The 14,020-nt window shown below is 43.2% G+C and overlaps 1 protein-coding gene across 3 annotated transcripts in view; it reads right to left on the bottom strand.

The window, feature by feature from the left end:
* The window catches only part of COL5A1 (collagen type V alpha 1 chain), a 275,391-nt gene that overhangs the window by 19,024 nt on the left and 242,347 nt on the right, over nucleotides 1-14,020 (bottom strand). For all 3 annotated transcript variants that reach the window (XM_082264614.1, XM_082264613.1, XM_082264615.1), the window contains 6 exons: nucleotides 11,988-12,095; nucleotides 11,784-11,837; nucleotides 11,637-11,672; nucleotides 11,459-11,512; nucleotides 11,086-11,347; nucleotides 10,318-10,430 (listed from right to left, as the gene is read on the bottom strand). In XM_082264614.1, the coding sequence (XP_082120740.1) occupies nucleotides 10,318-10,430; nucleotides 11,086-11,347; nucleotides 11,459-11,512; nucleotides 11,637-11,672; nucleotides 11,784-11,837; nucleotides 11,988-12,095 (627 nt within the window). The remainder of the gene's footprint in view (nucleotides 1-10,317; nucleotides 10,431-11,085; nucleotides 11,348-11,458; nucleotides 11,513-11,636; nucleotides 11,673-11,783; nucleotides 11,838-11,987; nucleotides 12,096-14,020) is intronic.

Below are 14,020 nucleotides of genomic sequence, written 5' to 3'. Positions count from 1 at the left end.
AAGAACGAGCAAGGATAAACCCCGAGAGACTCACACCACGCAATGTACGTCTTCTACATACAATGGTAGATCTTCCTAGAAGTAGATTTCCTAGCTTTTTAACAGTGTAGGAATCACCAACTCAGACAAACCTTCATCCTTCAGCACCTGACGTTTAACAGCCAAGCTGTGAAAGACAGCGACTGTTGAATGGAAGATTGGTCCTTGGGACAGCAAATACTCCCTGATAGGAAGTCCCCAAGGAGCATCGGCAACCAGGCGTTCCAGATTGGTGTACCAAGACTGGCGAAGCCAGTCTGAAGTCACTAGAATGACCGGAATCCCTTCTGCCTGGATCCTGCACGGGAGTTGTGGCAGAAGATTGAAAGGCTGGAACTAATCGGTCAGCCCACCTTAGAATGCCGGCTACTTACCGAGCTGCCAGGAAACATCTTCTGCCCCCTCAGGGACTGATATAGACCACAGCCGTGGCATTGTCTGAATTAATTTGTACCGTACACCCCTGAAGTCAAATTGTCCAATGAGCCGGACAAAGTCTGATTGCTTGAAGTTTCAGTACATTAATAGGCAGTCTGGACTCTTCCAGAGTCCAGATCCCCTGAGCACAGCTGTGCTGAGGACCCCTTCCCACCCGGACAGGCTGGCATCCATGGTGATAACCGTCTAGTACAGGGGGAGAAAGGATTTTCCCTGTCAAAGTTCCATAGAAAAAAAACACCTCTAGAGACAGTGAATCCTGTCCCATTTTACCAGAATCTCTTTAGCAGAGATCTTGTGTGGAACTGTATAAACAGACCACCTGGAGGGTGGACACCATCAGGCCCAGCCCCTACATGCAATTCCAGAGGGATAATGGTCTGCTGAACAACAGAAGATGAGTTGCCTCCTGCACACTTTGGAGCTTTTCCACAGAAACACACACTCCAGTTGAGGCCGAATCCTGATTCAGACCCAGATAGTCCAGTTTTTGTGGACAGAACCAAAGCAGACTCCTGAAGGCTCAGAATCCAACCAAACTCCCTCAGAGTTCACAAAGCAATCTCCAGTTGGCCATCAGAGCAGTCGGAGGCTCCGCTCGCAGAAGATCGTCCAGATACCCCAGTACTGCAATCCCCCGCTGACTCAAACAATGCCAGCACCGGAGCCAACACTCTTATGAAGACCCGAGGAGCGGAGGCGAGACCAAGGTCAATGCCACAAACTGATAATACTCCCCACCCACGGCAAAATGGAGGAAGCACTGGTGACTGGCACATATTAGAATGTGCAGGTAGGCGTCCTTCATGTTGATAGAAGTGAGAAGAAATCCTCCTGAGGTAGGGACACCACTACCCAGTGAATAGACTCCATGAGGATTTTCTGTACTCGCACAAAGCAGTTTAGCGCCTTGAGGTCCAGAATTGGACGTACCTTGCCTTCCTTCCTGGGGACTGTAAAGAGGTTTGAGTAAAAACCCCTGAAAATGTTCTGAAGTCGGAACTGGAACAATCACCCTTAAAGTAACAAGTCTTGCACTGCCCCAAAGAGAAGTGCAGGTTGGAAGGGAAGATTTTTTCCGGAGGATAAGACTGAACTCACTTTTGTAGCCTGACTGAATACTTTTGTGGACCCACTGGCCTGTACCAGGGAGGTCCATAGATCCAGAAACCAGCGAAGATGTCCCCCCACCCCAAAAATGGGTGAGGGTACCCCTGCATGCAGAGGCAGCCTTGTCCGCAGGTCTGGAAGAGCCCGCTCATTGCTTGCCAAACCACATCCTCTTGGAACCTCTGGTGGAGACCCTGGCTTTTGATCCCTTGTCTTGAGATCCTGAGAGATGAAAAGGCCTCTTATGAGCCGAGGAGAATGGCCCACGTCTACAACGAGACTCCTTGCCCTTAGTAGCCAACGGAAGAAGAGTACTCTTCCCCCCTGCGAGACCCTTAACGATATCATCCAAGGAAGCTCCAAACAGGTGATCCCCTACAAGGGGGAGATCAGATAAGGCCTACTTAGAAGTCTGGTCCCCAGACCAGCAGTTCGGCCAGATAATACACCGAAAGAACAATGCTGATACCGACAGCCTAGAAATCAAAGGAGCCTTATCCAAAAAGGCATCACAGATAAACTGTAAGCCCTGGACCAACTGATCTGCCAGCTCCACATAGAGGTCCTGGCATAAAAGTTTAGCCCTTTCGGTCAGAGTTTGCAACACCAGGGTGATAGTAAATACCGGCCTAAGTGCCGAACCAGCCACAGTGAACATATGGAAGGCCAGAGCCTCCGCCCTCCTATCAGCCGGATCTTTAAAGGCCGGGGACTCCTCAACCTGAAATAAGATTGCTTTATTTAACCTTTAAACCGACGAGTCCACTACGGGTGGGACCGTCCACCTGTAACGCAGTTACCCTCAAAAGAACAACGCAAGCAAAAAGTGCTTCGGAACCACTGTGTTTTGGACAAGCCCACTGTTTTGTGGCAATGTTGTCAAAGGGAGCGGAAAAGGGAACACACTCGCTGCTTTGGAGGGCCTGTGGGTGCCAAAAAGGGACCGGTGCCTCCGACGCAGCATCAGCCGTAACCTTCAATTTCAAAGTGTACGGAACTGACACAAACAGTGCATCCACTAGTGCCTTTTCATGCGCGACAAGAGGAGCAGAGGAATCATCCTCACTATCTAAGCGCTCAGGGTGCCTGGACGCAGACCCAGTAGGGTCGCTATATACTAAGCTCACCCGAAAAAACATAACTATCAGGGGTGGCTGCCACTGCGATCCCGGGCAAGGGCCCATGAATGGACCATCTACAGGACCCTGCAAAAAAGCAAGGGAGTCACTCTCCGAGCCCTTCATAGAAGGCATATTAGGAAATAGCCCCCTTAAAAGGGGCCACCCACCAGGACACGCAGGCAGGGTACCCTGATGGTCCTGTAGCGCTAAAAGGGGCAGATGCCCCACACAATAATGGCGGCAAGGTTGTCATTCACATATGAAGTGCCCCCACAGCGCCACCCCCTCAATGGAGGTGCCAAGCTGACCAAATGGCCTAGCAGCCCACAAGCCATGGCCTAAATTTTGCAAGTGAACGACCGATGCCCAAAGGAAGAGCGGGGGCTTCAGCTAAATGCACTGGGGCCACCCCCCAACGAAGGTGCCCGACTTGGCCATGTGGCCTAGTAGGCCGCAAAGCTGTGGCATAAATTTATGTGGGCGCCCAGCCGCACGAACACGAGCCCCAATCGGAGCCGAGCACCCAGGGGCAGTGGAGAGGAAGGCAGCTGCCCAAGCAGGAGACAGTAGTCTCAGCCACCCTGACAGGGGCCACATCACAAAGTTTCCAATGAGAAGGCCCCAAAGCCGCGTGAGGTGCATACTCGGGGATGTTAAACCATCCACTCCCCCAGCCCAACAACTGCCGCAGGGAGCCCAGAGGACATCCCTGCCCTAGTCACCAATCCCCAGGATGGCAGGGAACCCGTTCCCCCCCCCCCCCATTGTCACCAGGAAAACCGGTCAGCAGCCAGGTCAGCAACAACTCAAACCAGCCCCCCTTAAATGCATGTGCAACAGTCAGCTCATAACCTCACCCGGGGAGGGGACCAAAAGACCCACAGTGACCACCAAAATTTTAGAGGGGCTGGGGGGAGGGGAACCCAGGGTCCCACTGTCCCCGGGAGGGGCTAACGTCCACTCCAAAACCCTCCAGGGGTAGAGGGGGGACAGCTACTTACCACACAGGGTGGGCACCACTCTGGCCAGGACACCGCTCCATCGTAATGTGGGTGCCGTCGGCCAGGAGCAAACGCTGCGACTCAGGACAAAGCCAGTTCGTATGTGCCCTCGTGAGATGTTTAACTCACAGACCAGCCCCCTCCAGTGGGGCTATTTTGTGGCTGACCTAGCACGGAGCTGTGGTCTGCACGTGCTCATTGGCCAGACTGGGGGGACTCTAAGGATCTAGATTATCCGGTTCATCACCCAGTCCGGCAGTTGATTGCAGATCACAGGAACAAAAAATAAAAGGAGGAAAAAAATCCATTTAAAAAGAAAAAAATTGCCAGGACCAGAGATTCCAGCAAGGAACTACTAGGTCCTTACTCCTGACTAGTGCCTATAGCTTAGAGTGGGTGTATACCCCCTGGAACTGCCCATAGGCGTAGTCAAGCTTTTACCTGCCTAGTGTCCTACTCCTGTAACGGGCAGTATAACCCAATGATTATGAAGAATCAGGAGCTGTGTCTGTCAATGAATGAAAGAGAAACAAGTGTTTCCGGGAATAAAGTTAACCCTTGCCATCTACCAGGGCTGCTTTATATTAACATCAGCTGAGAGGAGGTCAGGTATCCCAATACTGTAGATATACAACTCCAATTTCCTCAAAAAGTTGAGACGCTAAGTAAAATCTACATACAAACAGAATGCAATCTCATAAACCTATATTATATTCACAATAGAAAATATAGCAAATAATTAAACTGAGAACATTTAAAATTTATGGCAGATTCAAGTCTCATAAAAGTTGGGACAGGGCAACAAAAAAAAAAAGGCTGGCAAAAGTAAAATCCCAATTAAAAAAATAACAAACATGTTATACTTACTTGCTCTGCGCAGTGGTTTTGCACAATGCAGCCCTGATGCTCCTCTTCTCGGGTCCCTGGCTGGAGCCGATGTTAGATGATTACAGTCACACACACCTACACAGGTTGAACTGGATGGACTATTGTCTTTATTCAACCTCACCTACTATGTAACTATGTAACTATGTAGCTCCTGGCCCCTCCCTCCTGGTGAGTGACTCCACAGCAAGCACCTTGCTATGGGGGCACCCAAGACAAGCTGCAGCTACTTATACCCATTCAGACATGGAGCCCTGGTTTGCCCTCTTCCCTCTCTCTCCTCATTGGCTAACTCGTTTTAATGGTCTCAGCGAAGCAGGAGGGAGAGTCCTGGACAGCTGAGGCATTTGTGGACATTATTATTATTATTATACAGGATTTATATAGCGCCAACAGTTTACGCAGAACTTTACAATAAAAAGGGGGACAGCACAATTTACAATACAGTTCAATACAAAAGGAATAGAAGGGCCCTGCCCATGGAGCTTACAATTTAAAGAGAGGGGGATCTGATGGAGGGGACTCAAGTACAGATCATCGCTTGATTGAGATGGGGCTCAGGTAAGTATGAGGGGGGCTGCTGCACACAGAAGGTTTTTTTATCTTAACTTCTGCCTTTACAACCAGTTTACCAACATTCTTTAAAAATGTGGATACTGAGGAGACCAGTTGCTGGAGTTTTGAGAAGGAATGTTGTCCCTTCTTGCCCAATATAGGATTCTAACTACTCAACAGTCCTGGGTCTTTTGTCATATTTTTTGTTTCAAGATGCATCATACATTTTCAGTTGGTGAAAGGTCTGGACTGTAGCCAGGCCATTTAAGCACCTGGTCTCTTCTACTATGAAGTCATGCTGTTGTCATAGATGCAGTTTAGCATTGTCCTGCTAAAATATGCAAGTCCTTCCCTGACAAAGATGTTGTCTGGAATAAAGCTACTCTAAAACATGACTATATCTTTCAGCATTGATGGTGTCTTTCCAGATGTGTAAGCTGTCCATTCCATATGCATTTGTGCACCCCTTATACCATTAGAGATGCAGACTTTTAAACTCGGAGCCGATAAAAAGCTTGAAGGTCCTTCTGTTCTTTAGTCAGAGGATGAGGATGCAGCACCCATGGTTGCCAAAAAGAATGTTAAATTTTGAGTCTGACCACAAAACTGTTTTCCACTTTGCAGCAGACCATTTGAAATGCACTTTGGCCCATAGAAGATGGCTGTGTTTCCGGATCATGTTCTCAACATTTTTGAGACGGGTTGCTGCCATCAATTTCAAAATTACCTAATTTTTTTCTGAAAATTGTACATTCTCTCAGTTTAAACATTTTATATGTTTGCTATCGTGAATAAAAGTTTATGAAATTTGCAAATCATTGCATTCTGTTTTATGTAGATTTTTCACAGCATCCCAACTTTTTTGGAATTGGGGTTGTGTGTGTGTATATATTATATATTTATACAAAGTGGGGAAAATAATTATTTGATCCTCTGCCGATTTTGTAGGTTTGCTCACTTACAAAGAAATGAAGGGTCTTTAATTGTTATCATATGTGCATTTTAAATTATAGAGACAGAATATCAACCAAAAAATCCAGAAAAAATCACAAGATACAAATGTTATAAATCGAGTTGTAGTTCAGCGAGTACAATAGCTATTTGATCCCCTACCGACCAACAATAATTCTGGCTCCCACAGTCCTGTCAATTTAAGAAGGTGCTCCTAATAACAATGTGTTATGTGTAAAGACACCTGTCCACAGAATCTCTCTCTTCCATTCAAACCCACCATCACAGGCAAGACCAAAGAGCTGTCAAAGGACGTCAGGGACAAGATTATAGAGCTGCACAAGACTGGAATGGGCTACAAGACCATCAGCAGGAAGCTTGGTGAGGAGACAACTGTTGGGAGTGATTATTCACAAATGGAAGAAATACAAAATAACCATCAATCACCCTCAGTATGGAGCTCTATGCAAGATTTCACCTCATGGGGTCAGGATGATCATGAGAAAAGCGAGGGATCTGCCCAGAACTACAAGGGAGGAGCTTGTGAATGATCTCATGGCAGTTGTAACCACAGTCACCAAACAAACCATTGGTAACACAATAAGCCACCATGGATTGAAATACTGCAGAGCCCGCAAGGTCCCCCTCAAGAAGGCACATGTAGAGGCCTATCTGAAGCTTGCCAATTAGTATATTAATGATTCAGAGAAGGATTAGAAGAAAGTGCTGTGGTCAGATGAGACCCAAATTGAGTTCTTTGGCATTTACTCGACTCGCCGTGTTTGGGGGAAGAAAAATGCTGCTATGAACCTAAGAACACCATCCCTACAGTCAAGCATCCATTATGCTTTGGAGCTATTTCTCTGTTAAAGGCACAGGCTGACTTTGCCGCATTAAGGGGCCAATGGACGAGGCCATGTGTTGTAAAATCTGGGAAAAGAACCTTATTCCCTCAGCCAAAACACTAAAGATTAGTTGTGGATGGGTCTTCCAGCATGACTATGACCCAAAACATACTGCCAAGGCAACAAAGGAGTGGCTCAAAAAGAAGCACATTAAGGTCATGGAGTGACCTAGCCTCCAGGCCTTAATCCTATAGAAAATGTATGGAGGGAGCTGAAACTTCGAGTAGCTAAGCGACAGCTAAGAAACCTTAAGAATTTAAAGAAGATCTGTAAAGAAGAGTGCACCAATATTCCTCCTGAGATGTGTGCAAACCTGGTGACCAACTACAAGAAAATTCTTATCACTGGGCTTGCCAACAAGGGTTTCTCAACCAAGTACGAAGTCATGTTTTGCTTGGGGATCAAATAATTTGTTTACTCACTGAACTGCAACTTAATTTATAACATTTGTATCAGGTGTTTTTTTTCTGGAGTTTTGGTTGATATTCTATGTCTATCATTTTAAATACACTGATGATAAAAATTATAGACCCTTCACTTCTTTGTAATGGAGCAAACTTACAAAATCTGCAGGGGATCAAGGAATTATATTCCCCACTGTGTATATATATATATATATATATATATATATATACATACATAAACACATACACACACACACACAAGGTTATTTAGGTGTTGAAGCTGAACTCTGGTTAAAGACAGAAAACGCCTTTTGCAGCAGGGCTCCCCCCTACACTGCAGGAATAATAACTCATTTTGTCTAGTGTGGACATAAAAAGCAGTTATATACTTATCTTATCCCTCACTCCTGCAGGCTTTCTTCCAGCAGCATGACTGTTCCCCTGAATCCATTTATATTCACCCCTCTATTGGTCACAAGCACTTTAGCGTTATCAGTACCAGCAGTACCGCACTGTGAGCAATAACACTGATGCAGACATCAACTAGCGCCGGAGAGCTAAAAAGAGCGGTGGCTTCTGAGTGAGTGAGGGATAGGGTAATTTTAACTGCTTTTTTTTTCCTGCTAGACAAAAATAAGTACAAGTAGTTTTTATTTTACCAAAAGTTCAGTTTTAACAAATTTTGATAAGGTTACCTACATTAAGCTTGTCTGATATCCTGGAACTTTCACACACTACAGTCTGTAGATTTTACAAAAAACATACACCAACTAGAAGCTCTGCAGTGAAAACACAGAGAGATCATAGGAAAATAGGCAAATGTGTTCAGGCAGACAGGAAGTCCGCAGCTGCTTCCATACCCTCCCTTTACTGGAATGCTGTGCAAAAGGCTGTTTCTGAACACCCAGCATGAGAAACCTTATAGATAATAAACCAGAGCAGCAGGCGACCACACCAGGTCCTCTTCTGTCCACTATGAACAGACAAAGGAAGCTGCAGGGGACACTGGATCAAATCTGAAAGACTGAAGATTGCAAAAACATTTCTAATCTGACACGTTTGGACTTCTGCTATGGCATGTAGATGGAGGGTCAGAATTTGGCACAGCACGCAGCATAAATCTATGGGTCTCGCCTGTTTGGGTTCATCAGTGTAGTTCATAATGTAATAATGTGGGGATTGTTTTCACACACTTGTCTCCCAACTACTAAATCCCATTAAAAATGCCACAGCATACCGTACAAGAGTATTATAACTGACCATGTGCCCAATTTATGGGTGTCAGAAACGTCCACCTAAAATGGTGGCCAGTGAGTGTATACACATTGTAAAATGAATATAGTCTCCTTAGTCTGCCAGCACTATGTAATCTTAAACAGCTGACTGCTTGCATTAAACAAATAAAGATCCATAGGGCTATTAAATAAATGTAATGGCTGCAGGGAGAGAGCTGACACAGGCAGAGCTATTCAAATAATAATCCTGTGGGCAGCGAATTATAACACAAGGCATTGTCTTAAGGTTTTCTTTCCAACATCACAATTATTTAATTGCCGCAGAAAAAGCTATAAGAGTATAGTCAGCTGTGTAGAGATTGTTCCATCACTTGGTGATCAATAGGTTTCATCAGTGGCCTCACTATAGCTGAGTTTTGGGTGCTGCATGGAGCTAGCCTATAAACAATACTGCTCTACTATGCTGACTAAGTTATTTGACAAAAATGTTCATTATATAAAAATTATTTTTTACAAAAGTACTGTCTTCAAATTCATAATAACAGCTCTCACGCTACCTTATTACAGGATCTGTAGGTAATTTAAAGGTTTGGCCCACTCAAAAATGCTATTTTAGTTATAGGTTGAGCTGGTAGGCTGAGTCTGCTTCCTGGCTTCCTATGTGATCTGGACACTCTGGCATTAAGACCTCTCTACCATGTTTCCCAACTATGATCCTGTCCACTCAGATGTTATGGGTGTTTTGGCCACCTCGGAGTGCTCCAGCTCCTCTCCATAAATTTTATAGAAATCTAGCAGGGATGGTGGGAGCAGTCTATGGCAATAGCAGGTGTGCAGACCCAGGAACTCCAAGCAGATATCACTGATATTATCCATAAAATATATAAAACAGCTTCAGGAGAGTTTAATTCTCAACACCCATCTAATTTATAAATGGGTGAGGTAGCACCTAAATTCCTTTCTGGTATTTTGCATTTAAATAAAACTAAGTTTCATGGTTGTTTGGTGGTGATAAATCACAAGTTCATGTGTTCTTTAGTTTTTCTGTAGACTAGGTCAATTGGTGTGCTTTTAGGAAAAAAAAACGAAAATGTAAAATTTCTTGCTACTTTTTTGCATATATGTACTATAGTAAGTTGTAGGCTTCATTAGCATTTAGTAAACGTACCATCCCAGGAAAATTTTTACAATTTTCACCAGTGAATATGACCATCAAACGTTATAAATGGTACCATTTACTTAGAATTTATTACTTTATATTAAGTAACAGCACTGTTAGGTCTTGTTGACTGATCACAGGCATGAACAGATAATTTGACCATCGGGTCTTGAAGTCTGTGTAGACTGCCGCAGGACAGACTGGATAACCTTTGTTTTTACGAGCCAGTGTGCTGGGTCTCTAGTGGATTTTCCCAGCTGGTGTTATCGATGGAGAGGGCCTTGAAGTGTTGAGCAATATTAACACACACTTTGACTGTCCTATGTTGCTGATTGCTTTGATCAGGCCCAGGCAGTCAATAGCTTAGACGTGAAGTGTCTGGGGAGAGGAGGCAATTAATTAAGTGATCTTAAAATACTGGACTCTCTGCCTTCCTTCTCTTGCCAAGCCTTACTGGTGCCAGACATTTCAAGCCTTGCTAATGCCACATTCAAAGGAAGTTTACAGCACTTACTCCTTCAGACTTCTTGTCTGGAAAGATGCATGATTCTCCGCCTGCCGTAAAATTGCAGTAAACCTTAAATGAGTCTCGGGAGCAGCCCTGGTTAGGATCAATCCAATATTCACCTAGATCAGAGGAGAGAAAAACAGAAAGGCTGTCAACATTGCCTTGTAACTGGGGCATAAGCAGATACAAGGGACAATCCTCTGATTATGATAGCCTCAAATCTTAATTGTTTTCACACTCTGCATTTTAAAACACAGAAGCGCTGCGTAGTGTGTATGTGAGAGGCTTTGATTTGTGATCACACTAGATTTATGCTTTGATTTGTGAGGACACTGGTTTCCAGATGGTATTTGCTATAGTACCCACTTACTCCCTGCCATTTCCAGCAATTTGTATGATGGGACTATTCTATGTGATGTGTTGTCTTGGGGTGCATTTTCAAGGAGCATTGAGATGCGATTTGAAATTAAATGCACCGCTGATCAGGAGTTATCATGAACAGTACATTGTCCTTTAAAGGAAAGGTTGTAATGAAAAAGAGCTATTGTTGCTAAAATATTTCTAAAAATTTAATTTCCCTGACTGAGCAATGGCAGCCTACATATTTCTCTTATGGCATATTTCATATTATTAGTAATATTGACTTCAAGTGTATGTGGGATAGTGTAATATTTTTACATTTTTACCAGTGGCTTCAGTTGTAGGATGCACAAAATAGCATCTTTTTTTCTTATTCTCTACAATTATGTTTTTAATCATTCTAATTTAACTCACCATCGGGGAAGTCAGGGTGACAAAGCTGTAGGTCTTTGCAGGTTCTGGCAGGATTGCCCTGAGTGCCCAATGGGTGTTTCATTTGTTCAATTTCCAGTTTTAGGGAGTTTAGAGAGCCAAAGATTTCCTCCATGCCATCTGCATAGTCCATGTAATTTGTGTCTGAATTTCCTTCATCCACTACTTGGCTAGCATCAATATTTCGCTTGGTTCTCTTCGATGACTGTACAGGAAGTGGCTGTATAACTTCTCCAGGGGGACCCTGCAATAGAATTTAGAATGTTACAGACCTATAAGTGTCACCAAAAATTATTGATAATATATGTTCTGTTCAAAACTTCTGCAGATTACAATACCTAAGCATTTTACTCACCGGAGGGCCTGGGGGACCAGGAATACCTAACTCCCCCTTTGGACCAGTTGGACCCTAGAAAGGGAGACAGCATTACTAGGGCTGTAAATATAAATTGGGGGATTAAACACCGACAGAATGTAACAACTGAAAAAGAAAGCCGTTTAAGACCAAGAAAGATCCGGAATATTCTACTTACCGATGACCCTTTAGCACCTTTTGGCCCAGGACCACCCTGCAATAGAAATCACAACTGATAATTACCCCAACTTAGATTGCTTGTTTGCAATGTAATCAAGAACCAATAAGAATCTTGAAATTTAAATGTAGTTTTAGGGAAACATACCGGCAATCCTGGAGGACCGGGAGGACCTACAGGCCCAGCTGGACCAAAAATACCCTAGATGAGAAATGTAATTGGTTAGATAGATCATATTGATCATACCAAGTTTATTGTGTGGATTAAATCTGGCTGTGCTGTCTTGTGGATTTTTAAAATTTGCGTATACACTCAACCATAAGTTAGGCAGAAACAGAAAGAATGCATTACCTGTTCTCCTTTTGACCCTTGGGAACCCTGAGAACCTGGTAGACCACGGTCTCCCTTTTCACCCTGTTCCCCTGGAGGTCCAATAAGACCAATCAAACCAGGATGACCCTAACGTGAAAACAAGGAGGAAGTAGTTAACGGGCTTGTATGGTTTCCCCATTTCATAAATGATTTGCGAAAAGATGCAGGCTGACTGATGATGTTAATTTACAGGATTTAATTGTGTGAAAGCTAATTTCACAGAAAGTACAAACACAATTACACTGATTTCAATAATACATTTATAAGAGAAAACAATGCCACTACAATAAATGGACAGAAATGTATAAGCCATCAAGTCCGGGTATATTTATGAGTAAATGTCATTCCTTGTAATACCAAGTGCTCTTAATAGATGTTGAACAGTTCTGAGGCATGCTCTTTCCAGCACATAGAGATGAGACTTAAAGAAGAATTCTCCAAACAAGACTAATTTAAAGCAATTACTTTTATGTAGCAAGGATTTTTAGATATCTAAATATCTAAAATGATTCTGATCTTATTTTCTGAAGCTCTGAGGGGCTGCTGATATAGGAAATAGATGATTTCCTCAGCCAGACCCAGAATAATATGTTATTTGTCATGCGTTATTTAAACAAAACCTCAAAAATGTAATCTAATGCAGCTCTCCAGTTCTTTTTTCAGGCTCTTTTTCTTTTGTTTCCCTTGGTGATTCTGCTAGTAAACAACCTTCCTGTCCTTGCTATGGAGCAGCAGCATTGACATTTTAGTACATGACTACAAAACACAAACCTTCTCTTCTCCATAACATAGGGCATATGTGTTCTGTAGTTCTCAGAGATAGCTGGGAACAATGCTAAGAACAATCAAGTTCTCCACTCATAATATTTAAAAAAAGGTGTATAGTGGGTAGGGTGCTGCTTAGCAATGTAAATATGTCTCTTGAAGGGTTTTAATTGTGTACTGTAAAATGTTTTATGCTCTAATAAATAGGGTGCATAACCAGTGTTTGGTAAACGTGAATGCAGGTAAACACAAGCTAAAGGCAACAAATAAATATCATTAAATAAAATGCCCGTGATCAAAAAAGTGACTAGTGCTCTTTAAAGTGCTTCACAACTGTGCTTTATACACAAAAGACTGTTGGTAGAATAGAAATGTGTAAAAAATGAAAAATAAAACTTAAAATGCATGAAAAACAGTTCCTTCAAAAGTTCATCATACTCATAAGGTGACAGGTGCTCTTTAAATATGAAATTTGATGAACTTTTGAAGGAACTGTTTTTTGTGCATTTTTATATTTTATTTTTCATTTTTTACACATTTTATTTTTCCAGCAGTCCTTTGTGTATAAAGCACAGTTGTGAAGCACTTTAAGGCTCAGTTTCCACTAGTGCGACTTGCGGTGCGACTTGACACATGTCAAGTCGCACAGCAAGTCAAAACCCATTGTTTTCAATGGGGCCCGTTTCCACTGCCGCGGCTTCAGTTGCCGCGACCTCAAAAGTAAATCGTGTACTACTTTTGAGCGCGACTTCCCTCTATATAAGAGGGACAAGTCTAACTGAAGCCGCGGTTTACTTTTGCTACGAAGTCGTGCTAGAAGTAGCACGACTTCGTAGCCGCACTAGTGGAAACCGAGGCTAAAGAGCACTAGTCACTTTTTTGATCACAGGGCTTTTATTGATATTTATTTGTTGCTTTTATTTTGTGTTTACCTGCATCCATGTTTACCAAACACTGGTTATGTACCTATAGCACCTTATTTATTTGAGCATAAAGCACTTTACGGTACACAATTATAACCCTTCCAGAAGCATATTTACATTGCTAAGCAGCGCCCAACCCACTATACACCTTTTTCAATACCAAAAACATTCCCCTTTCTCAGGGGAGTTTTTTAGGGTGGGCAGCAGCTTTTAAAGTTTGACCCTACACCATACATTGCGCAGAACTAGCCTTTTGAGTTTTTTGATTCATAATAGTTCCAGCTGCATTATTGGGTATTTTTTTTTCACTTCTCAAACAGATAT

The sequence above is a fragment of the Pelophylax lessonae genome, assembly GCF_965119305.1.
Source record: "Pelophylax lessonae genome assembly, chromosome: 7".
Lineage (NCBI taxonomy): Eukaryota > Metazoa > Chordata > Amphibia > Anura > Ranidae > Pelophylax > Pelophylax lessonae.
Note: the sequence above shows the minus strand (reverse complement) of the source record. Positions and strands in the feature narration are given on the sequence as shown.